Source organism: Acanthopagrus latus, chromosome 12 (genome assembly GCF_904848185.1).
Source record: "Acanthopagrus latus isolate v.2019 chromosome 12, fAcaLat1.1, whole genome shotgun sequence".
NCBI lineage: Eukaryota > Metazoa > Chordata > Actinopteri > Spariformes > Sparidae > Acanthopagrus > Acanthopagrus latus.
This window is the reverse complement of record NC_051050.1, coordinates 23,995,043-24,022,677: the sequence shown is the minus strand read 5'-3', so window position 1 is coordinate 24,022,677 and position 27,635 is coordinate 23,995,043. Positions and strand designations below refer to the sequence as shown.

At 46.3% G+C, this 27,635-nt stretch overlaps 1 protein-coding gene across 2 annotated transcripts in view; it reads left to right on the top strand.

Moving 5' to 3' along the window:
* ttc28 (tetratricopeptide repeat domain 28) overlaps positions 1–27,635 on the top strand; it is a 97,401-nt gene that overhangs the window by 54,377 nt on the left and 15,389 nt on the right. For both annotated transcript variants that reach the window (XM_037116907.1, XM_037116908.1), the window contains 15 exons: positions 1,369–1,516; positions 4,470–4,742; positions 4,823–4,953; positions 12,752–12,973; positions 14,867–15,055; positions 15,183–15,279; positions 23,738–23,934; positions 24,014–24,167; positions 24,265–24,436; positions 24,638–24,806; positions 24,902–25,062; positions 25,156–25,644; positions 26,528–26,720; positions 26,876–26,956; positions 27,164–27,416. In XM_037116907.1, the coding sequence (XP_036972802.1) occupies positions 1,369–1,516; positions 4,470–4,742; positions 4,823–4,953; positions 12,752–12,973; positions 14,867–15,055; positions 15,183–15,279; positions 23,738–23,934; positions 24,014–24,167; positions 24,265–24,436; positions 24,638–24,806; positions 24,902–25,062; positions 25,156–25,644; positions 26,528–26,720; positions 26,876–26,956; positions 27,164–27,416 (2,929 nt within the window). The remainder of the gene's footprint in view (positions 1–1,368; positions 1,517–4,469; positions 4,743–4,822; positions 4,954–12,751; positions 12,974–14,866; positions 15,056–15,182; positions 15,280–23,737; positions 23,935–24,013; positions 24,168–24,264; positions 24,437–24,637; positions 24,807–24,901; positions 25,063–25,155; positions 25,645–26,527; positions 26,721–26,875; positions 26,957–27,163; positions 27,417–27,635) is intronic.

The following is a 27,635-nucleotide window of genomic DNA, read 5'->3' as shown; positions in this document are numbered from 1 at the left end:
TCTTTGGTTCCTCAGCGTGAACCAATCGGGTCGGCCGCTTTTAGCCAAAGAGACCAAACTGCTAATGGAACAAATGAAGAGAAATGGCCGTCGGGTCGCTGAATGAGGATTATTACATGATTATACCGTCTCTGTCGTGGCTGCCGCTGATTTTTAGGCTTTTTTTTTCTGTGGCGAGTTATTTAAGAGACGAGGCCTCGGCCGTAATCACTGACCATTTATCCCACTTTGTGTTAATCAGCGCCTCCCGCTCACATTCTGCTGCGACGCCGACGAGCAGAGGGCTGAAGGCTGAATGCGTCAGATTAGTCGTGACCTCTCGGCTCTCGTTCGTTTCAATGAAGCCGTCGGCGGGACAAAGACGGGAAAAAGTGGCGAGCAGGACAGGAGCTGCCGTGTAATCTAATTCCTCTCCGCTTTGTCTTCATTCATTCGCTGTCATGACAGATTACACTTGGATGGGAGGAGGGAGGGCAGGATGATGAATGAGAGAGAGAAAAGGGGGGAGGAGGAGAGAGAGGTGTGTGTGTGTGTGTGTGTGTGTGATTCATAGTCTCTAATCTTGCAGTGAGATGCACTAATGAAGTGTGTGTGTGTGTGTGTGTGTGTGTGTGTAAACAGTGTGTTCGGGTCGTATCGGCGCTGTGCAGGTGTCGGACTCACACTCCAGCCAACAATGACTTGTTAATGGCTGTAGTTGTGTGGAGGTGTTTCTGCTCCACCTGCAGCTCGAGGACGGTCGACTGAAATAAATCAGCTGTTTATTCTAAATGTTTGATGTTCGTGTCCGTGAAAGGATTTGATAGAATAGCACGCTAACTAACTTACTGAGTACAGTCGGAGTTACTTGAGTATTTCCAGTTTCTCCTCCTCGATACTGCAGATAAACCTGTGAAGATTTTGTGCTGATTTGTGTTTTGGGGTTATGATTTGTTTAAAGTTTGGTATTATCTTCATCATCGTGTCATCGCGGTGATTAGAAGGGGTTGGTCGTCAATCCGCGCACGTCATATTACGCTTGTGTCTTTTTTTTATTAACAAAAGTAACATCTGAAGTCTCGTAAGGAAACATTTTTAATCGAATGTCTTTACAAAATGTTCAGATATTTCACAGCGTTCAAAACTTTCGATCTGCTGCTGCTGCAGATAAACAGTCATGGGATTGTAAAAATCAGCTGGATTTATTGAAACAGTGTTTTATTTTTCTTCTTCATCCGTCTCCTTCAGTCTGGACCACAGTGGGGACCAGCATCAGACCAACATCACTGTCAGAAATAAAAGAAACAATTCGATGATCTTAGCGTCTGTAAATACAGAGGAAGAAACTGCAGAATCTGACCAGCATGTTGTTTGTTCTTCTTCACGCAGGCCTACTTTCGTCAGGGTGTCGCCCTGCAGTATCTGGGCCGACATGCCGACGCCCTGGCAGCGTTCGCCTCCGGCCTCGCCCAGGACCCCAAGAGTCTCCAGCTGCTCGTCGGCATGGTGGAGGCGGCCATGAAGTCTCCACTCAGAGGTGAGAAAGCTCGACTGAGTTCACAGGCTGTCTGTCGAGTCGCTCGTCTCTCCGTCCTCGTACTGTACGACGACGCGAGGCAGATTCATGCAGACGGAACATTTGTTTGTCTCCTCAACAACTGCAGAGTGAGACATCGACGGCGGGGAAACTGTGAAGTTTCCACTTTTCTTTTGTCCTTTTATTCAGCGAGTCTCTCCGGGGAGTGCGATGTGAAAAAGCATAAAGTTGCCTCTTATGATTCAGATCTCACCAAGAAATGGATGCATACTGGATGTGACAGAGAAAGAGATAAGAGAAAATAAATAGATGGATGAAATAGAAAGAGAAAGACGTGGAAGCTGAAATTGAAAGTAGTGAGGCTGTGGGGGCGAGTCGGGGAGATCGGACAGCTGCTCAGGTGAGAGCGGACTCACCTGCACGCAGCCTGAATCCTCAAACACCTGAAGCTTCTTCTTTACAGTGTGGAGGCTCAGAGGAGTCACATCTACTGCGAAGCACAAACCCCTTTTAGATAGAAAACACGGCACATCTGCAGCCAGGTAAAAGCTGTGAAGTCACGATCTTGTTTAGTTTTTTTTTTCGCCAGGAGTTTAATTGCAGCGTCGTTGAGAGCAGACAGCAGGAGACGTTCATCAATACCTGAATCAGAGGGAGATACTTAACGAGTCCGGAGGGTCGAACAGGCAGGAAGTCGCTGAAGGTTAATCGAGCGTCGAGGAAGAGGAGTGTTTGTTAGCACGAGGAGCTCACGATGAAATATTTACGAGGCGGTTTCTTCGCGTGTCATTGATCCGTCCACCTCTTCAGCTCCTCTGCGCACGTTTATCGGCAGGTTTAAACCGAATGAGCAGATGAAGGAAAGCGTGCAGACAATCACGGGCGGTTTGCAGGCTGGAGTTTGGCTCAGGATCATGTTTTTCTGCCCTTCAGCTGTATCAGAACGAGCGCCGGGGCTTCTTGGGAATATAGCCTTCTACTTGGCAAGCAGCAGCAAATGTCTGCGCACGTGGATTTTATATGTTTGTTTTTTTTTTGCATCTGCTCCGACACCGGAGAGCAAATCTGGTCGAGTATTCATCATAATGTTCCCAGATAGAGCGAGCACAGGGTCGCAGCTAACTGACCGGAGCAGCGCCGCTTTCTCTTTTCTTCTGCAAACAAGAGGGCGTCGCTGCCAAGTTTACAGAAGAGCTATTTACTATCGGTTCTCTTCGGCGGAGCGTGAAGTATGCAGGAGAGTCCGGCCCGAACTTCTGCAGAGCGATCCCGCTCAGATCTGATGCACTGTGGGAGGTTGTCCTGCTCTCCCGCGGCTCCAGCTTCCAAAACTCGATCTCCCCCAAGCTTCAAAGCGAAGCGAGCCTCAGAGCCGAGGGGGCCGAGGATCGAGTGTTACCAGGAGCTGTCCTGCTCCAGTAAGCAGCAGGAAGGGCAACATGTCGGACCATGAAGAAGGCCGATACACAGCGAGAGCAGGAGGAGGGAGGAGGTGAAGTGTCAGCGGCGTGGAAGAGGAGGCGCTCCTCTGAGTTATCTGTCTCCTGTTGTGTCGGCTGATGTCTTTCTCATAGGAGGGGCTGTTAGAGAGAAGAGGCGATCCTTCTCAGTTCTGATCCGGTGGATGTTTACTGAGCGCGCCTTCAAACGGCTGTTTTTACATCACCAGAATATTTCAGTTCAGCGTATTTACCAAGACGACAGATGTTAATGAGAGCAGCTGCAGTTCAGCTCAGTCAGTGCAGAGAAATGTGACCCGATTCTGGTGTTCTGGTGTTCTGGTGTTCTGGTACAAGTCAGATGGGCGTTACAGTCATTTTAAAACCCAGCAGGAGTCACACACAAGCGTATATCCAAAGGCTGTTCTTGGGATTTTATGTTTCAGTACCAGATTCAGGTGAAGATTGATCTGCAGGACCACTGATCTGAGATCTGCCTCCTCTGGTTTCTCCCCTCAGAGGAAACATTAAAGTGAATCTCTCACCAAAATGCAAACTAGGCTTTTCTTGTGAATGTATGTGACTCAAACCTTTGTGTAAAAGCGTAATAACAGCTAAAGATCCACTTTTAAGATTCACCGTATTTTCATTCTCAGACCTGAGTACGAAAATATGGTAAATCTTAAAAGTGTCTCTTTCATCGTAATTATGCTTTCACACCTCTGTGATCAATAATCTGTGTGTCAGAGCTGGAACCTTTTATCGACACGCTTGTGTTTAGCATCACTCAGTAACGCTGCTGATCTGTTGAACTGCTCATCCCTCCACGTGTTAAATATGTGACACCAGGTTCATCTTCTGCCGATCAGACCTCCTTTAATCACACGAGCTCAGACTGACTGACGCCTCCAGGCAGCGTTCAGATGCATTTCACACATTTCCGAGAGTTTCCACAACAGTCCCAGTGTGTCGGAGCCGACGATGAGTCCAGCTCCGTCTCCGTCTCCTCGCTGTGTTTTAATCTCAGCAGAAAATGTAATTATAAAAAAAACGCACACTCATCAATAAATTGTCATGACGAGCGGGAAATTTTTGGTGCCTCGATGAAATAGTTCCACTTTAACGAGAAAGATCAGGCAAACATCCCCGAGGTGAGTGTGATCGCGCGGAGCGAGCCGAGGAAACACGTGTTGGAGACGCGTTTTATCAGCCGAGCAGTTGATTCTGACTAATGTTTAAAATGCTCCAAGTGTTATTTACATTCAGTCAGCGGCGCCGCTCCTCTCTGTGCAGTCAGAGACGCTTCCAAGAGCTGACGCCTACTAAGTTGGTGCCGTTTCTAGTGAGTGTGCTGCGCAAAAAAAACTTCAAATCAACGAGGTGAAGTTCAGGTGCAAAATCAGATTTGCACACATCGTCCTGCAGTAATAAGATGGATGCATGAATCTTTCTGTTCTTTTGTTTCAGTTCTCTACCTCACCGCTGTCTTTGTGTGTCCGCTCTCCTCCTCTCAGACACTCTTGAGCCGACGTACCAGCAGCTGCAGAAGATGAAGCTGGACAAGAGCCCGTTCGTGGTCGTGTCCGTCATCGGGCAGGAACTGCTGACGCACGGTTTCCACGGCGCCTCCGTGGTGGTCCTGGAGGCCGGGCTGAAGATCGGCACGTGCTCCCTGAAGCTGCGTGGATCCGTGTTCTCGGCGCTGAGCTCGGCGTACTGGTCTTTAGGTAACGCGGAGAAGAGCATGGCCTACATGCAGCAGGACCTGGAGGTGACCAAGACTTTAGGTGAGGAAGAGGAGGAGAGGGAGCGGAGAGAGCCGACGACGAGGGTTTGAAGCTGTTCTAACGAGCGTTCTCGTCCGCAGGTGACCAGTCGGGTGAATGCCGGGCTCATGGGAACCTCGGCTCGGCGCTCTTCTCCAAGTGCAGCTACAGAGAAGCTCTGGCCAATCACAGGAACCAACTGGTGCTGGCCATGAAGCTGAAGGACAGAGAGGTGCATCTGCATGAGTGTGTGTTCATGTTTATTCATGCGATGACGCGTGTTTCAGTTCACGTCCACGACCAACAGCAGTGGAGTGTTTGGCTCCGGTCCGGATCCTTTAGTGTTGAGTTTCTGCTGACGCCGAGTCTGAAACACACTTACATCCACCTCAAGTTGTTTAACAGCTTTGAATACTAAATCTGACACCTTCTTTTTCACAGGCTGCTCTCAGAAATATTAAGTTCATACATTTTGTTCTGTCATTTAGGACGATTCAGTCTACAGGTGAGTTTGTGTGAAGCTCGGTGAGGAGAGTTAACCTGTGAGATGCTGCTCTGTAAGTTTAGCAGCGATGAATCACGTCGCTGCCGGCCGTGTGGAGACGGTTTGACTGCGTCGTGACATCAGGAGCTGCTGCGACTGAACACGTGGAAAAGTACTTTGAGAACGAGAAGGATGAGCTACTAGTAAATCTGAGTGAGTGCAGACGGGCTGGACATCGAAGGTTAACGTCACGTCTACCTGTGACTTGTTGTTCGTCTCTCCAGCGCTCCTCACTCAGAGCTCCTCCGTCGACGAGCGCCACAGCTCATCCAGGCTCTGGCTATTGCATTAATTCTGCAGTGAACTAACCCTTTAATTAGAAACTGACATCCCAATGGACACTATTCAAGAGGAGGACCAAAATATTCAACAAAAAGACAACTGATGAAACCTTAAACGCACAGTGTCAAGATTCTCAATCAGAACCCACACAAAGATAAACAACATCTCTTAAAAAGAGATTTTGATGTTTAAACGTTATATTTAGATTCAGGAGAGTCGCTGTGATCGTGTCACAGTTACAGCAGGAGGAATGACGTGGTTACTGTGTACGATATGACAATGTCAGCAGTTTATCTTTCAAGACTTTCAATCTCCAGACTTTACTCAGATTACACCGTCGTCATCACCACAACGCAGACGAGGAGACAAACAAGCTTCACATTTCTTTCTGTCTTGGATCGTCTCCCTCCACCGCTCATGTGTTGCTTTTTTTCTCCAGAGCAGAAGAGTGTTTGTTCTCTCTCGCTGCCTCGGGGGGCCAAAGAAAAACTGAAACTCACCGACTTTCTTCTGAAACGCTTTGGACAGTTGTGAAAAGCGTGGTTAATCAGATCGCTGTTACAGATTAGACTTCGGCCCCTTTATGTCTCAGAGCTCAGAGTGAAGCTGTCAGGCTGTTTGTGTGTGTTTACCTTCGTTTAACTGCTCCCATATGCTCGTGGTGAGCAGTGTGTGTGTGTGTGTTAATCAATAATGTCGGGTGTTGCGCGTGTGTGTGTTCACGTCATCTCTACCTGCAGATAGTTTCAGAGTTTTTAGTTTGTACACACACAACTGTGACTTGTGTGCATCGGACCACAGCGCTGTTCGATTAGCGGCTGCCAGGTGTGTGTGTGTGTGTGTGTGTGTGTGTGTGTGTGTGTGTGTGTGTGTGTGTGTGTTGTTATCTCGGTGCCGTCGGCCATCGCCGCTCATCTTCATGCGCTCTGCACTCTCGACAGGTTTCTTCCCCCCGATGATGTTTTTCTGTCGAGGTTCTTGCGTTTGCACTCAGAGGCTTTAAGAAGCAGGCTGCAGGTTGGATGTCAAATCGAGTTCGAGTGAGTTTCAGTGTCAGACACAAACCTTCAGGCAGAAAAACCTCCACCATCACGCTCACATACAACTATCATTTTATTTTTGCGTGATTTCATTTCAAACTGACGTCAGGTTGAGACCTTGTTTCCTTCCACAGACGTAAAGAAAATGTCCCAAAACTAGCAGGCGAGCTAACAAAGACGCTAGCAGAGCAACACGGTCCAGGAGAAAACGTCAGACATCTTGGATCCCCGTGTTTAAAGGGATAGTTCACCCTGAGTTATCATCTCCTCACCTTCATGCTGATGGAAAGTCAGGTGAAGTTTTGACGTCCACAGAACATTTCTGGAGCTTCACAGTGAAACAGAGCTGCAGCGTTCTGCTAAACAACTGAAGCATCTGGACCCAAAATGGCTCCGTACAGCTGATCCGAGTCTCAACAGTTTGTGTTCTTGGGGCTTCAGCTACGTCAGCTGCAGCTCTGTTTCACTGTGAAGCTTTTGTGGACGACGAGACTTCACCCGACTTTCTATCAGCATGTCAGTAGGAGGAGACGATGACTGAATATTCAGTTTTTAGGTGAAATGTTCCTTTAATCGTGTCTTTTAAACTTCACGGTTTCATCTGAAAATCACAGCAGAAATAAAGAAGTTAGGGTGACATCACAGTGACTCAGTTTGTACTTTAAAGCAAGACAACACACACACACACACACACACACACACACACACACTCTGTCTCTTAATAGCATGTGATTGCCTCGTGTATCTGTGCAGATTGAACAGCTGTCAGAAAGATGAACGAGTGTTTGAGCAGGTTCGTTTTAATGAAAGCACCGAGCGACTCTCAGCGGCGGCTCATATTTCTGTCCAGGCGTCTTTGTGTTAATCTCCTCTGATGCTTGTTTAATGTCTGACCCGCCCTCCACATCGATGTCATTAATCCAATCAAGCTGGGACAGATTCTCCATCAGAACTCGTTTGTCTGTTTTCCCCTGAACGCAGCGCAGACGGTCGAAACGCCGGCGCTGTTGACAGACGAGTATCGAGCTTCTCCTCCACAGGTGTGCAGCCTAAGGCGACTGAAACACGGTCATCAACACAAATCCATATCTCCCACTGTGTGTTTGCTTAGCGGCGTCACGTGTGTGTGTGTGTGTGTGTGTGTGTGTGTGTGTGTGTGTGTGTGTGTGTGTGTTGGCAGACAGCGAGCTTCCAGACAAAGCTGCCGCCTGCAGAGAGCTGATGTTAGAGACAATGGACACAAGAAGACAACAGCATCATGTACATCATGATTCAGAGCTGAAACACCTTCAGAATTAATTAATAAGCAACAATTAAAAAAAAAACAAAAAAACAGATCAATTCATCATTCCAGTCATCAATCAACCAGGAAGCTGAAATCTGTTTTACATAATTATACATGAGATTTATTGATGTTTTGGTCGTTAGTCAGACAAAAAAAAAGACATTTGCAGACGTGATTTTAGGCTCCAAGTGTTCCTGATCCAAACTGATTGTGTTGCTGGAAAAACCAGCACAGACCAGCAACAAGACACCACATACGCTGGTCCTGCTGGTCTGTGCTGGATTTTCCCAGAACACACACACACACACACACACACAGGAGGCAGGAAATGGGGGAAACAAAAAGCAAGCGTTAATAGCAAAAGATGAATAAATACAAAAAACAAGGGATCCGAGACCACACAAGCAAACTAGACAACTAAAAATTGCTAAGACAAGGACCAAAGAGGGACTCGCCTTTGTGGTCTTCAAAGGCGAGTCCTTCAGAGACCTTATTAACCATGTCCTGCTTGCGTCACCTGATGTTTTACCCTTACGTCATGATTTCTGCCGCCCAGGCCCATGAAACCGACGATCTCCGCCACGCGATGTTGCCATTTTCTCTCTTTCTTTCTTATTTTTTTGGGTGCGTGAAGAATCTTGGGATATGTGAGGCCACGAAGGATCGTAGCGGTGCATCCTCCAGAAACAGGGAGAAGAAGGAGCATCTGGAGGAGCCTTCAGACTGGGACAGACTTCACGCAGAGTCGTGACGTAATCGGCCTTTAAATGCTCCTCTGAAGGATGCAGACCTGAGCTGAGACACAGCAAAAACTGAGAAGACGAGGAAGAGGTGAGGTAACGAGGGGAAGAACGCAGAGGAGACACAAACATGGATTCAAAATAAAACCAAAAAGCCACAGAATCAGAACAGTACGACGTGAAAACAACATGTAGGACGTCTCTCCTTCACGTCTCGACGTCCGGACAGACTTTACTCCGCCCGGTCTGACGTGAACTTAACTCAGATCTGTCTTTTCCCCTCTGACGCAGCAGGAGAACTCATTTCTTCCTTCAGCCCATGCTGAGGGGTTAAGAGCCCATATTTTCCGGCTGACTGTGCATCGCCTCCCTGCATCTCTCCGGGCCGGGTTTATCGAGCAGGAGATGCAGTGCCACTGCTAATCTCCCTCCGTCTCTATTCGTCTCTCCTTTTTCTATTTTCATTCATTACACCCAGACATCCGTCTTTTTCCCCTCCTACACCTTATTTCCAGCCTCCTTAATGAGATCTGCTGCTCTCCTGCAGCATTATATATATATAACCACAGTGTAACGGCAGGTTGAATATTGTGATTCTTTGATTTGTTTCCTCTGCAGAATGACGGATGTTGTCAGTGTCTCCATCTTTTTCAGATATATATATATATATATAAACACACACGGCGCAGCAGCTCACAGTCCCGACACAACATGATTGGATTTTTTGTGTGTTTTGCTCGTGCGGCGGGGAAACGTTGTGTCCTTGAGGGAAATCAAACAGTCGTCTGGCCGTTGGACCACACACTCACACACACACACACACACACACAGAGGCCTTCTCGTCATTTATTAAATCTCCCTCGCCCGCCGCCGAGATGTGTCAACTGGATTTTATGTGTTTACACTCATCACTTTGCTGGGAATTGGGGATTTCAGCAGTGTGTGTGTGTGTGTGTGTGTGTGTGTGTGTGTGTGTGTGTGTGTGTGTGTGTGTGTGTGTGTGTGTGTGTGTGTGTCCTGGTGTTAATTAGAAAAATGGTGAATTCCACTAAAGGTCAGTTTGGATGTTTCCGGTGACAGTTGTTAGGTTTCATTAGAGGAACGTGTTGTGTGTCGGATCAGGATCAAACATTCAGTCATGAGCAGTTTTCACTGGTGGAAAGTAACTAAGTACATTTACTCGAGTGCTGCAGTTTAGTTTTGAGTTTTGGGGTGAAAAGTTTTTTCTACTTCATGGCGCTTTATCTCAGGTGTGTGTTGTGTTCATTAATGATAAAGATTTTGTTATTTATCAGATTAAAAGTTTATGTTAAAGATGAAATACGAAAGAATTCAGTGTTAAAATGTGTAAAAAAAACTGACTTAACTTAACTAACAACAAAAGCCAGAGAAGAAGAGGAAGAGGAAGAGGAAGTAGGAAAGGATGAAGAAGGAAGAGGAAGAAGAGGAATTTACAGGAAACTTCACAGGGCACCATTAAAAGTTTTATTTAAACCTGCTCCACTTTGTTGTGTTCAATTATTAATTCTAACGATGTTATTGATAGAAATTGAAGTTTAGATTCCTAAAATATATATATACATATAAAATAAAACAACTTAGAGTATATAGTATGAATATAATAATATATAAATATAAATGTTTAGTCTCTAACTTGTCAGCTGGTCCAGTTTGTGCTGAAGAGAGAGTCAGAGTGTGTTGTGGGAATAAATGAGTACCGTACATGATAATAACCCCTTTTTTAATAATTCATGACTTCTCTCGCTCATCACAGCCGGCGAGTGCGTCCCGTCTGTCCGTCCTCTGAAAGGTCGGCTGCATGTTGTCTCGTCTGAGTGTGTGTGACACGAAGCCGAGGCCTCTAACTTCATTACTGTCATGTGATCGTATCAGCTCGTCCCTGCAGTGAGTTTACTGATAATCACATCACGCTGTGTGTTCACAGATACAAAGTGTGTTCAGTAAGATCTGGATCTCTGTCACTGATGTCGTGTTTCCTGCCGAGGCTGTTAAACGTTCCTGTGTGGAAGAAAAGTAGAAAAGAATAGTAGATTTCTGGAGTCTCGTTCACAACTTGTCGAATACTGACGGATGGATCTGCTGTCCGATCCATCCTAACAGTCCCCAGAGAGTCAGTACTTGTTGAGAAGGTGACTCAAAAATCGACTTTTCTTACAAATAGGAGGGTTGTGTCAAGAACCCAGGAGTCATAGAGGTGTTAAAGTAAAGAGAGAAGAAGAGCAACTAAACAAACAGCACGTGTTGATTGTTGAGTCTCATTCCCAGGACGTCAAATAGACACATGTTGGGTTGGTAAAGCGTCCCGAGCAGCAACAAAGAGAGAAAATCAGAAACTCTCTGCAGATACGAGACACTAACACGCCTTTTCTCCACAGTCCAGCCTCCCTCTCTGTCTGTTTACGGCTTCTTACGTCTTTTTAAAATCAGTCTGGTGATGTTGGGAAGGCGGCGTGCGATGATGCCACATGAAAATGATCTATAATTCAGATATTTGTGTTCAGATGTAGAGAGGGAAAGTCAGACGTAAAGCACAAAAACCTGAAACGTCTACAGACAGCAAAACTGATGATCTGACAAATGCTGAATATCCCCGAACAGAAACCTCCAGAACTTCCTTACGTTTCATGACTTGTTTCATGCGAGGATCTGTCTTTTCAATCGTCACAAATCAAAGGAGAAACTAAAAACCAGCGCGCCTAAATGCTCAGAGACGAGGTGTTGGTGTATCTGGTGAATTCTGGCAGCTGGTGTAGTTGCTTCACCGTGTTTCCTCCATTTTATCATGTTTTATCCACCACAGGGGCGTCAAAGAGCACACGAGAGAGCGTAACACTTTTAAAATACCACCTGCTGGAATCAGTTTGTACATCTGCTGATCTGAAAGAAGGAGAGTGTGTGTTGCTGTGTGTTTACAGATGTGTTTGTATGACTGCGCTGCTCTCGTCTCCATTTTTCTACTTGATTTGAAACCGCCATCCTCAGACCTCAGGAATATTTCCCATGACTCCTCTTATAGAGCTCGGATCAATACCGGCAACCTAACGATCAGTTAGCAGATGAGTGGGAAGGTTTCAGACCGCTGAAGCTCGAACGGACTGACGCAATGTGTGTGTTCTGCTGTGTGTGTGTGTGTGTGTGTGTGTGTGTGTGAGTTCACAGCCCTGTTTTAAAGCACATGTGCGAGTGTGAAGACGACGAGGGTGTGAAGCGCTCGCCGTGATCTGCGTGGTATTACGCCCGCAGAGGTCTCAGTAATTAGCAGCTAGAAATCGTCAGACGGCTCAAAGTGCTATAAAAGCGTCAGATGTGCGAAGCAGAGCAGTAATAGAAGTGCGAGGACGCAGGATGACACCCTCACCATCAGCCTTTCGCTTCCTGCAGCCGCCGAGATGTGAGAATCTTTTCCATTTAGGATGCCAGGATGTGAGGTCACAGTCTGGCATGAATGCTCAGTTCTGATTGGCCGCAGGGGGTCTGTTAACACCTGATGCGTGAACACGCCTCTGGAGGAAGTCAAGTCGTTCTGGAGGAGAGCGTCTCGTCCACACCGAGGATGATCACTGTCAATAGATCGTTTTAAAAATCCTTCGAGCTTAAAGTGATAGTTTGGGTGTTTCGATACGATACGATACGATAGATTACAATACAATACATTGCGATACAATATGTTACATTATGATACTATAGATTATAATATGATACAATGCAATTATGATATGATACAATACATTTCGATACGATACGATATTCTTAACTGTCCCCGGAGAGAAATTTATGACAATAAATGCCTCCAAATTACAGTAAAATAAACTATGTGTGAGTTGCACAGGATACTTGTCCTGATAATAATTTAGATAATTGAGAACAACCAGTGATGTAATGACCCTGAGTATTAGTTGTGTATATATGGTATCAGTGCGATAATGGCGTCCGTACGCTCGGTGGCAGGTGAGGGGAAGTTGTCTTATTCCTCTGTCAGTAAATGAGTCACTGACGATGCTGTTAGAAAGTACATCGAGCTGTTTCTGCTTCTTTGTGTCTGCTGGTTGTTTTCCGTCTCTGGACGGTTTCAGGTATCTGGACACTGACCAGTTTTCTGTATGTCTGTGTTGTTTCAGGCTGCGTCCGACGCCCTCAGCAGTCTGGGTCACGTGTACACAGCGATCGGCGACTACCCCAACGCCCTGGCGAGCCACAAACAGTGCGTGCTGCTGGCCCGACAGACCCAGTGTCGGCTCAGCGAGGCCCGGCAGCTGGGCAACATGGGCGCCGTGTACACGGCACTGGGAGACTTCACCAACGCTGTTCAGTGTCACGAGCAGCACCTGGACATCGCAAAGGTACAAGACTACATCTTCTGATCTGTAAGGTTCTGATGGGAGGGGAACAAAGGATGACAACTAGACAACTGTTGTTCAGTAAACATCAGTGACCCACACTGTCGTTGATCTTCACTCACTAGAGCACCAAATGTGGATTAATGCGCCGCTGAAAATAGTCCCGACAAATCTATCACTCTCCCTCCTCACCTCCTCCATCAGCAGTTTGTTTTACTTTTGGATTTATTCCGGTTGTTCCACTGTTACCTGGGGATGGTGACCGGGGAGAATGATGCCTCTTCCTGTTTTGGTTGCACAATGACACACATGTTTTCTTTGTACTTTAATTTGTCAGTTTTTGCTGGAAAACACAACAAATTAGGGCTGTGAAAGCGAAGTTTGTAGGGAAGCGATCTGCATATGGAGAACTTTTTCTACAGAACAATCATTGTTTGCTTCAGAATAACAGATTAAAGCAAAACAAATTGTTTAACGTACAGAAAAGTAGAAACGTTGAGGATGAGTCGACGTGTTTTCACAGCGTGGATGATGTTTCACCAACAGACTAAAAATGGCCTGTACGACATCACACAGCCGGAGTCACTTAATGAATATAAAGGCATCCGGTAATTGAGTTTAGGATTATTACAGAGAGAAGCATAATTCGTATTTCACGTCTGTGATGGATTGAACCAGCAGCGGCTGCAGCAGCGGTCTCAGACAGGTGTTTTTCTGATGCCGTTGTTTGTATTTTTTCACACGTCCGTCATTAAAGCAAAATTAATCACATATTTCCCAAAGAACACGATGTGTATTCAGGACACTGTCTGTGACGCACCGCAGCGCTTCAAGCAGATATAACGAGGACAAACACAACAACAGACAACAGTTGGGCCACATTTCACTTTTTATGTGATTTATTTCTTTTTCTTTTCTTTTTTTTTTTTTTTATTTGGACGAAGTGTAAAGTTGTACCGGCGCCAGCCACCGCAGCCAACATCATCTCACTCTGCAGCCTCCTCTCTCAGCGCACTAATTGACCATCTGTTGACAACTAGATTTGTACCAGAATAAAAGGTTCTCTAATTAAAATCTGCAGACTAACGAGAGTTTATAAGGTTGTTTCATTCTGACAGTTTAGGTGTTTTTTTTTTGCTGCGGATTGTATCAAAGAACAATTTCCATCTGTTTGATATGTGTTGGCTTTATCTTCGTCTCTCTACACACAAACTTTCAAGGTAATTTACTTCATAAAATCTGCTTTATAACGTCCTGATGCGACTGACTGAATGTTTAAGAACTCACTTGCCTGAAACAAAAACAGGACGCTGCACAGTCGCAAGCATCGGTACAGATCTCATGGGGGTCGGAGTAGAATGAAGCTGGGACACGCCATGAAATAAAATACTTAATTTTTGCATTTTCAGAAAGATTACATAAAACCACAGCATCTGAACATCCCCTCTGTCAGGACTGATGCTAATAAAGTGTAGCAGAGATGAGTTAAAAAGATTGTAGTGGAGTTATTTCGACACAATCTCCAAATGTGCCATTTTACAGCCAGTAAAACATATTTAATGTTTCTTACGCTTCACTAAAGGGATTCAGAACACCTGAACACAGCTGTTTCTGAGCCTTGAATCTCTTGAGTCTCAGCTTTTAGCATATTGTTTGTGTTGTTAGCGCGAAATGCTGCAGTTGCAGCGGCCCGTCTGTGAGCACGCACCGTTTTTCTTGCTTGGTGTTGGAATGATGATTTTCTTTTAGTGTTTTCTTGAGGGAAGAATCGCATCACTCACATCTGAGTCTTGAGGATCGGGGACACATAAAGAAAACTGTCTCCACATGCAGTGATGTAACCGCAGAGGTGATTCCTAACGATGCACCGGTGATGATGATGATGATCTTTGGCAGAGTTTGGAGAACCAGCGTGAGGAGGCGCGGGCGTACAGCAACCTGGGCAGCGCCTACCACTCTCAACGGGACTTTGACAAGGCGATATCGTATCACACGCGGGTGCTGGAGCTGGCTCAGGAGCAGGGCGACAGATCCATCGAGATGAGGGCGTACGCCGGGCTGGGCCACGCCGCCCGCTGCATGCAGGTCGGTAAAAAAGTCATCTGAAGACGTTTTTTTAAACTGAAGCACCGAATCACACAGGGGCAGTCTGCAGTTCTGTGTGTAAATGTGACATGAACATGATTAATGATGTTGTTTCCTGTGACTGCAGGACCTGGACAGGGCCCGTCAGTACCACCAGCACCAGCTGGAAATTGCCCAGGAGCTGCAGGACCGAGCGGCTCAGGGCCGAGCCTCCTCCAACCTGGGTAGGTTCATCTCAGCTGGAGGGGGGAGAATCTGAACCTGTGTGCTTGTGTTTCTGCGGTGAGTGTGTATATGATAAACAGAGAGACAAGCAGCTGTTGTTTTATTAGTTTAAGACTAATTATGACGAGGAGGAGACGATCAGGCTGTGCTGTCACCCTCGAGGATGAAGAGGCGACAACAAGCAGGAGGAGGGAGGAGGATCTCTCCTCCTGTGCAGAGGAGGAGGATAAACATGTAAAAGTAGAGGGTCTGTGCATCTGCTGAATAAAAGAATAAAAGATCTGAGAGTCTGCAGCAGCTTTAAAAATCCTGGTTCATATGCAGTTCAATCTGTGATCTGAGCTGACAGTCTGTTGTCGTCTGAGAAGTTCGATAAGAATTCAGCACGACGGCTGAAAACAACCGCAAACAGGCAGACGACACAACGAACAACACAAGGGACGACACGCGCTACAAGTTAGAATATATATGAGCTGTTCCACGTGAGGAGGAGGCCGGTCAGTGATTTCCAACAGAAACAAAGGAAGTCGAACCCTCGTTGGTTTCTTGAGCTTGTGTTTGGTTTTGGCTCACAGGTTCGATTCAGACGGTCAAAACTAAACGAGGAGCAGCAGTTCAGTTTTTATTCACCACGTATCTGAAACAAACTCTTTGAAACCTGTAGCTTCGCTCCGACGCTCCTCTTTAAATCGAGGCTGAAGACCTTTCTGTTCAGATCCTCCTCGAGGCTCCGAACTTCACTGAGACCTTTGATTCTTTGGTCTCATCTCGTCTGTTTCAGTTCCTGTTTAACGTGTTTGAATGTTTTTTTTTCTTGATGTCCTCCTTCTTGAAAAAGCTGCAAATTCAAAGAGAAAGAAATAAAAAATACTGTACAACAACATTTTTATAATCAAGAGAACGCAAAACATCTCCAGATAAATAATTTAAAAACAATGAGAAATAGCATTTAAAAGACAATAAAAACAAAAGTGAGTTATAATTAGATTCTAACATAAATGTCTTTAAATGCAGGAAGCAGTCGTCAGTCTCTTCTTCTCTCTTTTTATTTTGTCCTTTGTGGATTTCATTTTCCAGAAGATTTGATGCAATTTTAGATAAAAGCTGAAATCGCCCTGCAGAGAATGTTTAAACCAAAGCAGCAGAGCTGCAGAGTGTTTGTGAGCAGCGAGTCTGAGCGCCACACCGACTGGACCGGGTCAGCCGGTATCGATCAGCAGCATCGAGCTCAGAACAGGTGGAGTTCAGTAAACTAGCTCCAGTTTGTTCAACGCTCGATGTCTCTCTTCAGTAGTCGTCCACCAGAAGCCTCGTAGCCGTCACATCTTCCTGTCGTACTGGAGGAAAACTTCACATGTCGCTCCTGAAGCTCGTTAACCACCCAAAAATGTGTGGCGCCGGACCGTGGACCTCGTGTGATGCTCCGCCTCTCCCGTCACCTTATCCCGTCTGCTGAGGGCCTCTCACATGACCGCAGCGCTGCCTCTCCGGCCAATCAGCGCTCATGTTTTATTAATTGGGTTTTGTTTTTCTGCGGCCGTAGTGATATCTGAGAGAGCCCGCGAACCCGACGCCACCGCTGAGTGGACAGTGTGTGTGTGTGTGTGTGTGTGTGTGTGTGTGTGTGTGTGACACAGGTAATACGAGCACCTGAACACACCGCCAGTCCTCTGCGTCGAGCACAGTCAGACATGAAGACGTCTGTTGTTTTGTGCTGTTTCCTCCTCAGTGTGTGTGTGTGTCGCTGCAGTCTGAACACACACACACACACACACACACACACACACACACACACACACTCTCCCGTGTTCACCGCCTGTTATTGGAAATAGTCAGAGTGAGGCTCTGTGCTGGCGGTGGAGCTTTGATGTGTGACTAATAGGCTGTAGCTGAAGTCGCTGACACCCTCCTGACAGACGAGATCCAGTCTGCGGTTCAGATCAATGACTCACATCATCATTTATGGATGATTCTCTTCTCTGACGCTGAACGCTGACTTGACAACCCTTCATTCTTCCTTCGCCTCCTTTTCTTTCCTCCTTTCCTCTTCTCCTCCCCTTCCTGCCATCCGTTAAATCCTCCCACTCGCCTCTCGTTCCCATCATGATGCGCTCTCCTCCTCCTTCCTTCTTCTTCTCTTTCAGTTTCATCGTCCTCCCATTGTTTCCGACTCTCCCTCTCCTTCCTTCCCTTTGTTTCCTCCCATTTCCTCAGTTGTGTCTTCCTCTCCTCACTCCTCTTGTTTCCTCCTCTCCTGTGTTGACCCCTTCCACCCTCTTCACTCTTGTTATCTTCTCCTTTGTTCCTCCTCTCTTTTCCACCATTTGTCCTCCGCTACAACTTCCCTCTCCTGTCCTCCCTTATTTCCTCTTCTCTTTCAATTCCCTTCCTTGTTTCCTCCTGTCATTTCCTCTTGTATGTCTTCTTCTTCTCTACTTTCTCTCCTTTCCTCCTCTCCCCCACTTCCCTGTTTCCATCTCTCCTCTTATCCACCCATTGTTTCCTCTCCCTCCCTCTCTTTTTCTCTTTTTCCCGTCCTCCTCCTCTTTTTGGTGTCATCTCCTCCCTTGTTTCCTCCTTTCCTTTCCTCTCACGTGTCCTCTCTTCTTCTTTCATTTCCTTTCCCGTTTTCTCATCTCCTGTCCGTTCCTCCCTTGTTTCTTCCCTTCCTTACTTCCTTGTTTCCTTCTCTCTTATTTTATCCACTCTCCTTTTTCTTCCTCCTCCTCTTTCGGGTGTCATCTCCCTTATTTCCTCCCATCCTCTCCTCTCTTCCTCTATCCTTCCGACCCTTTTTCCTCTTCTCTTTCAATTTCCGACCTTGTTTCTTCCTGTCTTTTCCTCCCTTGTTTCCTCTTCTCTCTCGATTCCCTTCCTTGTTTTCCTCCTGTCCTTTCCTCTTCCTTCTCTACTTTCTCTCCTTTTTCCTCCATTCCCCCACTTCCATGTTTTCCTTCTCTCTTTATCCACCCATCTTTTCCTCTCCTTCCCTCTTTTTTCCCCCATTTCCTCCTCTCCTGTCCTTTCCTCCCTTGTTTCGTCCCCTCCATCACTTCTCTCTTGTTTTATACACTCACCTTCTTCCTCCTCCTTCTCCTCTTGGTATCATCTCCTTTATTTCCTCTCAACCTCTCCTCTCGTCTTCTCTCCTTCTGACCCTTTTTCCTCTTCCCTAACTATAATTTATTTCCTCACCTTCTCCTCTTATTTCCATCATTTCTTCCTCCTCTCCTCTGATGTCTCACCTTCCATGGAACCAAAACAATGAGCTGAAAGCCACTAAAATGTCTCTCAGAGCTGCAGAGAAGCTTTATAATTCTTTGTCACCATCGCCATTTATTTCATCAGTGCATCAAAAACAACCGAACGAGACGAAGCGAGAGCCGCTCGCTGATCGTGTCGGCCCCGCCCAGGTTCGTTAATCGACGACCGAGCCGTTTGCATCCCGCTGTGGTGAAAAGTCGAGCTCAGATAATCGCTCCCCTCCTTTTTTAATCACTCTGTCCTGTTTTCGGACGAGTGCCTCATCATCACATCTCCACACCTCTAATCCTTCCTTCCTCCCTCCACATCGGGGGAATCCCACCGCAGATATCTGGCACCTGAACGCCTCGCAGAAGTGTGTGTTGAGCCTTCAGGGAGCTTCTGTATCTGTGTGTCTGCACATGCTCACTAACGGTGTTAGCAGAGTTTAAGACGAGGGCTGTAACTGCAACCAGCTCTTCCAGCCAACTCTGCAGGCTCCGCTGTAATCCTCTTAGTGCGAGACCCCGACGAACGAGGTCCCCCCGTCCTTATCAGCAACCTCCTCCTCCTCCTCCTCTACCTCCTCCTCCTCCTCCTCTTCACGTAACCCTGCTTCCTACATATTCCAGACGAGGCTGAGTGAGGCCAAGAACACAGCGTGCAGAGAGGCATCGCTTTTTTTTCCCTCTGGTACAGTTCAAAGGTTCATGCTTTTATATTCTGCTCTCGACTCAACTACAAGAGGGAAATGTGCAATTATAAGAAGTTTATAAGAGGTTTATTGGAGGTTTGTTAGAGGTTTATTAGAGGTTTGATAAAGGTTTAACAGAGCTTTAAAGCTCTTATAAATCGGGGCGTTCAGGTGCCAGATATCTGCAGTGGGATTCCCCTGATGTGGAGGGAGGAAGGAAGGATTAGAGGTGTGGAGATGTGATGATGAGGCACTCGTCCGAAAACAGGACAGAGTGATTAAAAAAGGAGGGGAGCGATTATCTGAGCTCGACTTTTCACCACAGCGGGATGCAAACGGCTCGGTCGTCGATTAACGAACCTGGGCGTGGCCGACACGATCAGCGAGCGGCTCTCGCTTCGTCTCGTTCGGTTGTTTTTGATGCACTGATGAAATAAATGGTGATGGTGACAAAGAATTATAAAGCTTCTCTGCAGCTCTGAGAGACATTTTAGTGGCTTTCAGCTCATTGTTTTGGTTCCATGGAGGGTGAGACATCAGAGGAGAGGAGGAAGAAATGATGGAAATAAGAGGAGAAGGTGAGGAAATAAATTATAGTTAGGGAAGAGGAAAAGCGCTGGAAGGAGAGAAGACGAGAGGAAATGACAGGAGGAAATAAAGGAGATGATACCAAGAAGAGAAGGAGGAGGAAGAAGGTGAGTGTATAAATCAAGAGAGAAGGAAACACAAGCTTTATAAGGGGTTTTGTTAGAGATTGGTAGAGGTTTATAAGAGGTTTGTTCGAAGTTAATTAGAGGTTTATAAGAGGTTTATAAGAGGTTTTTCAGGGGTTTATTGAAGGTTTGTTCGAAGTTAATTAGAGGTTTGTTTGAGGTTTAATACAGGTTTAGTGGAGATTTATTAGAGGTTTGTTAGAGGATTATTTGAGGTTTATTTTAGGATTATTTGATGTGTCACAGTTTCAACTCTGAACTGAAAATCAATCAAAATGAGCAGGCAGTCCTCAGAGATCCTTTATTGACTCATTTTGTGAAGAGGGTTCACTCCGGACGGATTTGAGAGACTGAACTTCGTAGAAAACTGAATCTCTGTCTCCTGTTTCTTTCTAAATTATTTTTGCCGATTATTATTTGAACTGACTCTGCAAAAAGCCACCAGGAAAACGTCAAGCTGTCGCTGTGAAGTGTCCTGTGTGCACAGAAACCGTCCACACTGTGTCTCATGTACATAAAGTGGCATTTATAAAAACCAGAATATTCAGTGAGGCTGTGTTTTGCTCCTCATACATACTTTAACTCGTTCACACGCAGTTTCCTGCGATGAAAAATAAAGAAACACAATCAAATATGCATCATTATTCTCTTTGGATGTGAGCCAGTTTCACATCATTACTGAGGTTTTTTTATTTTAAATTTACTGTTGCACACTCATCCGTAATACGCCAATTAAAGACGTCATCATTAATTCACTTCCACTTAATTACTTTTGTTCACCCAGTTTTCTTTTTCTTTTGTCGATTTAAATTCGACCTCAGTTTTATTTTCCGTGTTTTTTTGCTCCGTGAATTCTTCAAGTCTCGGTGATCGTCGTCGATTACACTTCTGAAGTGTGAAGTGACACACGACGCCGCCTCGCTGACGCAGCTGTGATGAAATATTGAATTCGTGCTGGTATGGATGCCATAAATAACCTTTTGTACCGGTTCTGTGCTGCTCTGATCTTTTGTCAATACAACACAAACATTCAAATCATTCTGCTCTTTAAAGGCTTTCATGTGAATTTAGATCAAACGGTCCTTTTCATCCGACCTCGGACAGAATCAACAGACGAGCCGGTCACTTTTACACACTTTAATTATATATATACATCTTCTATCTAATTCTGTTTCAGAAGTTTAAAGTAAATCGTGATGAGTCAGCGTGAATAACTGAAACAGTCGGACTGAATTATGTAACAACGTCGTCGTTCCAGCAGAGGATCTTTATTAAACATCACATCCGAAGAAACCGAAATCACACAATCCACGTTTTGTTCCTTTCAGTCTTTTTAATTATAATAAAAAAAAAAACAGAGAATAAAAGACACGTTTCCTCTGGAACACACCAGAGATGGAGACGTGCCAGAGACTCTGAGTTAACGCTGAGTGAATCCGACCGGTCGTCTCTCTTCTCGCAGTCTGACATGAAGCCACATGTGACCTCCTCCATCTGCTGTCTCGACACCCCCCGTATCCACGTTTCCCGTCTCGTCACCGCCTCTCATCTGTCCTCCTCTGACTGCACAGAGCGTCTGATACGTACGACCTCAGCAGCAAGGTTTAATACAGTCAAGCAATTTATTAGTGCAGTTAAAAAAAAAAAAAAAAAGGTGAGCGACTAAATATTTAGCAGAGATGAGAGAGTCAGTGACGTCTTAATTGAGGCACATTTAGATAAAAATGTTCACATTCCCTCTTTCAGGTGTCACCTTCCTTATTTCCTCCTGTCCTCTCCTCTCTCCTTCTCTCCTTCCAACACTTTTTCCTCTTCTCTTTAAATTTCCTCCCCTGTTTCTTCCCCTCCATCACTTGTGTGTTTCCCTCTCTCTTGTTTTATCCACTCATCTTTTTCCTCCTCTTTCTCTTTTTGGTATAATTTCCCTAATTTTCTCCTCTCTTCTTCTTTCCTTCCGACCCTTTTTCCTCTTCCCTGACTATAATTTATTTCCTCACCTTCTCCTCTTCTACTTCTTTTTCTCTGGTTTCTTCTCTGGTGAGGCTGAACCACGTCGACTTCCATGGAACCAAAACAAGAATAAATAACGTTGCTAATTGTGAGATAATATCATCGTGTCGCCGTTCAAGCTTTGTGTTTCTGTATCTGTGTGATCTTCTGTCTGTTGAGATCAGGTGGTTTTAACGTTAGAGATGATTTCACGGTGATTTCAGGATGGAGTCGCTGTAGGAACCGTCCTCTAGAGACAAGAACATAAAACAAACCATCTGAAGAAACGTGTGGATCATTTTCTTGTACGGAAGCTCTGAGAGTTAAATTATAAATCGACGTGAGTGAAAACGAGTTTTGCCAGGAGAATCTTTTCCAAGTCCCTTGAATCTTTATTTCATCTGTGAGAAAATATCTCCAAAGTCTTTTTTTTTTTAAATTGAATATTTTCTCCTGAACTTTCCTGAAACTGGCCTTTTTGTTTTGCTGTCTGAATGGAAACTTTTCTTTGCTTGCATGTTCACAAAATGCTTTCAAAACACGACATCACAGTCAGAAACACACTGACAAAATAACTTTGACTCGCTTGTTGATGAACGTTTCCTACATGGATCATCTGGAGATGATATTTAGACGTCAGCTTGTCTTTAGACACTTTTAGAGTGATACGCATGTAGTCAACAAGACTTTAAACGTTAGAGTCAGCTGTAGAGGTTTGAGAGGTCAATCTTGGCAGACGTATTGTGTTCTCGTGTTCTGAACAATGACATTAACAGTAGCAGCTGATTGCTTTCTTGCTGTTTATAATTTTGCACATGTGAGAAGAGAAGAAATCTCCTGTTGATCAAGTTGTCAGCGTGCATGTAAACACAGGGAAGAATCCTGAGCGTCCTCGACCTGCAGCCTCCCGTAAACTGATGTGTTGGTAGCAGAGAAGACAGATCGACACGTTAGAAAGTCAGGACGCTCTCTGGCACTGACGTTTTTCCATCTCAGCAGTCTGTGACTCTCCTCTGAGTCGCTGCTTCTGCACTAATGAAGTTTGAGGATCCGTCGGAGCAGATATTATTAGATTTGTTGAGTTTCCTGCTGTAGCTTTTTAATTATTAACCTGCTCTGCGCTCGTGTGTTCTGCAGGTTCTGTAAGCATGTGTGCAAACATGTTCACACACACACACACACACACACAAATGTTTCAGTGGTTCGTTGTGTATTTACATCTCTGTGCATCATTTTGGGAATTGACCCTGTTGATGGTAACATGTGCAGCGAGCTGTTTGATGTTCACCGCTGTTGGATAAACGAACAAGCAGAGCTGCAGAGTTGAGAGTCAGTCGGCCTCAAAATCATTCTGCTGATGCACTTAAAGGAACAGTTCGCCCCGAAATTGTTAATCCACCTCCATGCTGATGGAAAAGTCGGATGAAGTTTCAAAATCCATTGCTGGAGCTTCACAGCTAAACAGAGTTGCAGCTGAAGTAACTGGGGGGGTTAAAATGGCTCCTTCAGCTCATCTGACGTAACCCAAATCTCCAGTAAACCCTGAGATCCCAAACTGATTGGAACAGATGTTATTTACACCTGAAATCTTCACTGCAGCGTCTGAGCTAAAAACATTAGCGTGCGAGTGTGTCAAAGGTGTGAATAACGTCTTTACAGATCAGTTTGTGTTTGTTGAGCTTTCAGAGTCTTGGATCACGCTGGATAAATTATATGGAGTCAATTTTTTGAGGTCTTTTTATGCCAAAACAACTCTGCTAATCACTCAGCTCGTCGCTCCGTGTTTCTCAACAGCATCTTAACTTTTTGTCCTCTCAGGCATCATCCACCAGATGAAGGGAGAGTACGATGCAGCGCTGAAGCTCCACAAAGCCCACCTGTCCTTCGCCCAGGAGCTGAGTGACTACGCCGCCCTGGGGAGGGCCTACGGCAACATGGGCAACGCCTATCACGCCCTGGGCATCTACGACCAAGCCGTCCGGTACCACCGACAGGAGCTGCAGATCTCACTGGAGGTGAGTTCCTGCTCTCTTTGCGGGGGACATGTTGACGCCGCTGCGGAAAACAGAAGTGTGAAATCTGTCTGTGTTTCAGGTGAACGATCGTCCCTCCCAGGCCTCCACACATGGTAACCTGGCCGTGGCCTACCAGGCGCTGGGAGCTCACGATCGAGCTCTACAACACTACCTGCACCACCTGACCATCGCCCGAGAGCTCCGAGACACTCAGAGCGAAGCGAGATCACTAGGCAAGACAGACGAGAAGCGATGCATTCAGGACAGAGAAGCAGGAACTTGGACAGATTCAGAAACTTTAACAAGCTCTTCTAATCTTCTCTTTTGCAGCAAACTTGGGAAACTTCCACAGCTGGAGGGGCGAATACGCTCAGGCGCTGCCGTACTACCAGCAGTACCTGGCTCTGGCTCCGGGCCTGCAGGACCTGGAGGGAGAAGGAAAGGTTTGCCACAACCTCGGCTACGCTCACTACTGCCTGGGACAGTACAGAGACGCTGTCAGGTCAGAGACTAAACTTCACACTTCATTCGGACACAATTTAAACTCTGGTTGTTTTGATTTGCCGTCTTTTATATTTAACTTTCAAATTCAAATTACAGCTTTAATGAAACGTTTACGTCCTGCTGGTGCTTTTATGTCACATTTGGAAAAAAAAAGAAAGTGTACTTTACATGATTTGCATGTCTTTCATCCTTTTCTCAGGTATTATGAGCAGGACCTGGCCTTGGCGAAGGACCTCCAAGACAAATTAGCCCAGGCCAAAGCCTACTGTAACCTCGGTCTGGCCCACAAAGCGCTGGGGGAGCACAGCAAAGCAGAGGAGTGTCAGAGATACCTGCTGTCTCTGGCACAAGCCTTGGATAACACCCAGGTCACCTTCTGCTGCCGCATTCACACAATAAACTGTTCAAACTTCTCCCTCACGCAGGAAGCGGTTGTAAATCATGTGATCTTGTTTATCTGCAGGCGGTGTTCCGGGCCTTCGGGAACCTCGGGGACGTCTGTGTGAGTCGGGGAGATCTTCCCGGAGCCGTGAGGTTCTACCAGCAGCAGTTGTCTTTGGCTCAGAAGGTCAACGACCAGAAGATGGAGGCTGACGCTTACTCAGCGCTCGGATCGGCTCACAGGTCGGAAACATTTTTCAGCCGTGTGATTTCTCCGCTTTCCTTCATCCTTCTTCTTCTTCTCCTCACATCTCTTTCTCTCTCCTCCGTCTTCAGGCTGCTCCGTCAGCTGGACACCGCCTTGTCCTTCCACAGCCAAGAACTGACCGTCCGAAAGGACATCGGCGATCAGCAGGGGGAGTGCCGCGCCCTCGGACACCTGGCGGCGGTACATATGGCGCTGGGAGACTACGCCACAACCTTCCAGTGTTACGAGGCCCAGCTGGGCCTGGCGCAGGGGCTCAGGGACACCCGCCTGGAGGCCCAGGTCCACGGGAACATGGGCATCACAAAAATGAACATGGGGGTGTTTGAGGAAGCTATCGGCTACTTTGAGCAGCAGCTGGCGATGCTGCAGCAGCTGAGTGGGACCGAGAGCATGCTGGACAGAGGCAGGGCCTACGGAAACCTGGCCGACTGCTACGACGCTCTGGGAGACTACGAGGAGGCGATTCAGTACTACGAGAAGTACCTGACGATGGCTCAGAGTCTCAACCACGTCCAGGACCAGGAGAAGGCTTACAGAGGACTCGGCAACGCACACAGGTAGGAAACAGGAAGCTGTGCTCGCACAGGAAGCAGATCTGATTGGTCGAGTGTTCGCTCTGTCATCTGCAGGTGAACAGATCAGATTTTCGCTCATCATCGTGTTTTCAAACTAACTTTATTTGTATGTTTTATGCTCCTCAGCTGTAGCAGATGATGTGCATACATTACAGCTTCTTTTATATGAATACTGAAAATGGAAACTGGATTATTACTCAATTACAGAACAGAAGGCAGCGGGTTTAATTTCTTTAAAAAAAACCACGTGAGCGCGTCTTTAATGTGTTTTCCTTCTCTGGCTGTGTCCTCGCGGGCCGCGCTGCAGTTCTGTTTACATTCGCGTTAATATTCATGTCTGGTATATATTTATGTTCTCATTAGTTTGGTTGTGCTTTTGCATCCGTGGCAAGAAATCTCAAATGAAGCTTCTCTCGCCTCGAGCACAAAACTCAACACATTTTAAATTAGAGTCATAATAATAGTGAAAATAATAAACACTGAGAGACATCACGTATTCCCACGTCGGCTTCTTCTTCTCCTGCTGAACCCGGACGAGCAGCGTCCGCTGACAGCAGAACGAGGTGTAATGATGGGTTTACTCCGTCCTTCCTCCTGCTCTCTGGAGTGTGAGTAAGATTCAGATGAAGGAGGGTGGACTCGCTGATTTCTCCTGATGAACGCAGCTCATGTAGATCTTTCTCGTTTTCTCGTTCTCTCCGAGGAAACCGAACTTGTTATAATAAACGTATTTCATGTCCTCGATGGAAGTCGTTAAAAACAATCCCGTGTGTGACTCTCAGGTTGTAACGTTTTGCAACTACAGCTGCATTTTTTGGAGTGCACGAGCAAACCAAAGATGATTTTCCCTCCCTTCCCTCTCCAGGTCTCTGGGAAGTCTCCAGCAGGCGTTGGTGTGCTTCGAGAAGCGCCTGGTGGTGGCGCACGAGCTGGGTGGAGAAGGCGGAGGTAAGGCTCAGGCTTACTGGGAGCTGGGCACCTTACACAGCCAGCTGGGCAACTACGAGCAGTCGCTCTCCTGCCTGGAACACCAGCTTAACATCGCACGCACAGCAGGGGTGAGGATTTACCTGCAGAGGGTTTCATCTTCTCTTCTTCTTCTTCTTCTTCTTCTTCTTCTTCTTCTTGGCCTGCTGAGTATGAAAAATAACTATGAAAAGTACATTACACACAGACAAAATAAAACGTAGTAAATCCTGTTTTCATCTGGCAGGATAAATCCCTGGAGGCGGAGGCGAGCGACGCGCTGGGAGGCGTTTATCAGCTGATGGCAGACAACGAGACGGCGCTACAGGTTCGTGTTCGGTCGTAACACGTCATGACTCAGCGCTTTCTAGGCGTGATTTAAAGGAACAGTTCACCATTCGGTGAATTACGCTTGTTTGGTGAGAGTTCAAACAAGACGGTTGATTTTGGATCGAGTCCGACTAGCTGAGCCGATCATCTCCTGGCTTCATATTTAGCCAGTGGTGCTGATCCTGACCGAGCTCTCCTCTCACAGTGGCACCAGAGGGCTTTGGATATAGCCGAGCAGACGGGGTGCGTGAGGAGCCAGGGCCGGGCCTACGGGAACCTGGGGCTGACCTACGAAGCTCTAGGGAACCACGAGCGGGCCGTGGTCTTCCAGGAGCAGCACCTGAGCGTGGCGGCGCAGACCAACGATCTGATAGCTAAAACTCTGGCCTACGGGAGCCTGGGGAGGACACACCACGCTCTGCAGAACTACGCACAGGCTGTCATGTACCTGCAGGAAGGTAAGACACTGATTTGTTTGATGCTTTTTTTTTACCTTGTTTTCTTGTTAAAGGTTTTGAAGAAAAAGGTGGAAGCTCGTCTCTCCCACAGAAAACACAGCTCCTTAAACGCCTCGCCAGTAGTCCCGCCTTTACTTCCTTGACTTTGTGACATCACACTACATCACCGTGTCACACATTTGCATAATTTATGCTTGCTACGTATGATTTATCACAGCT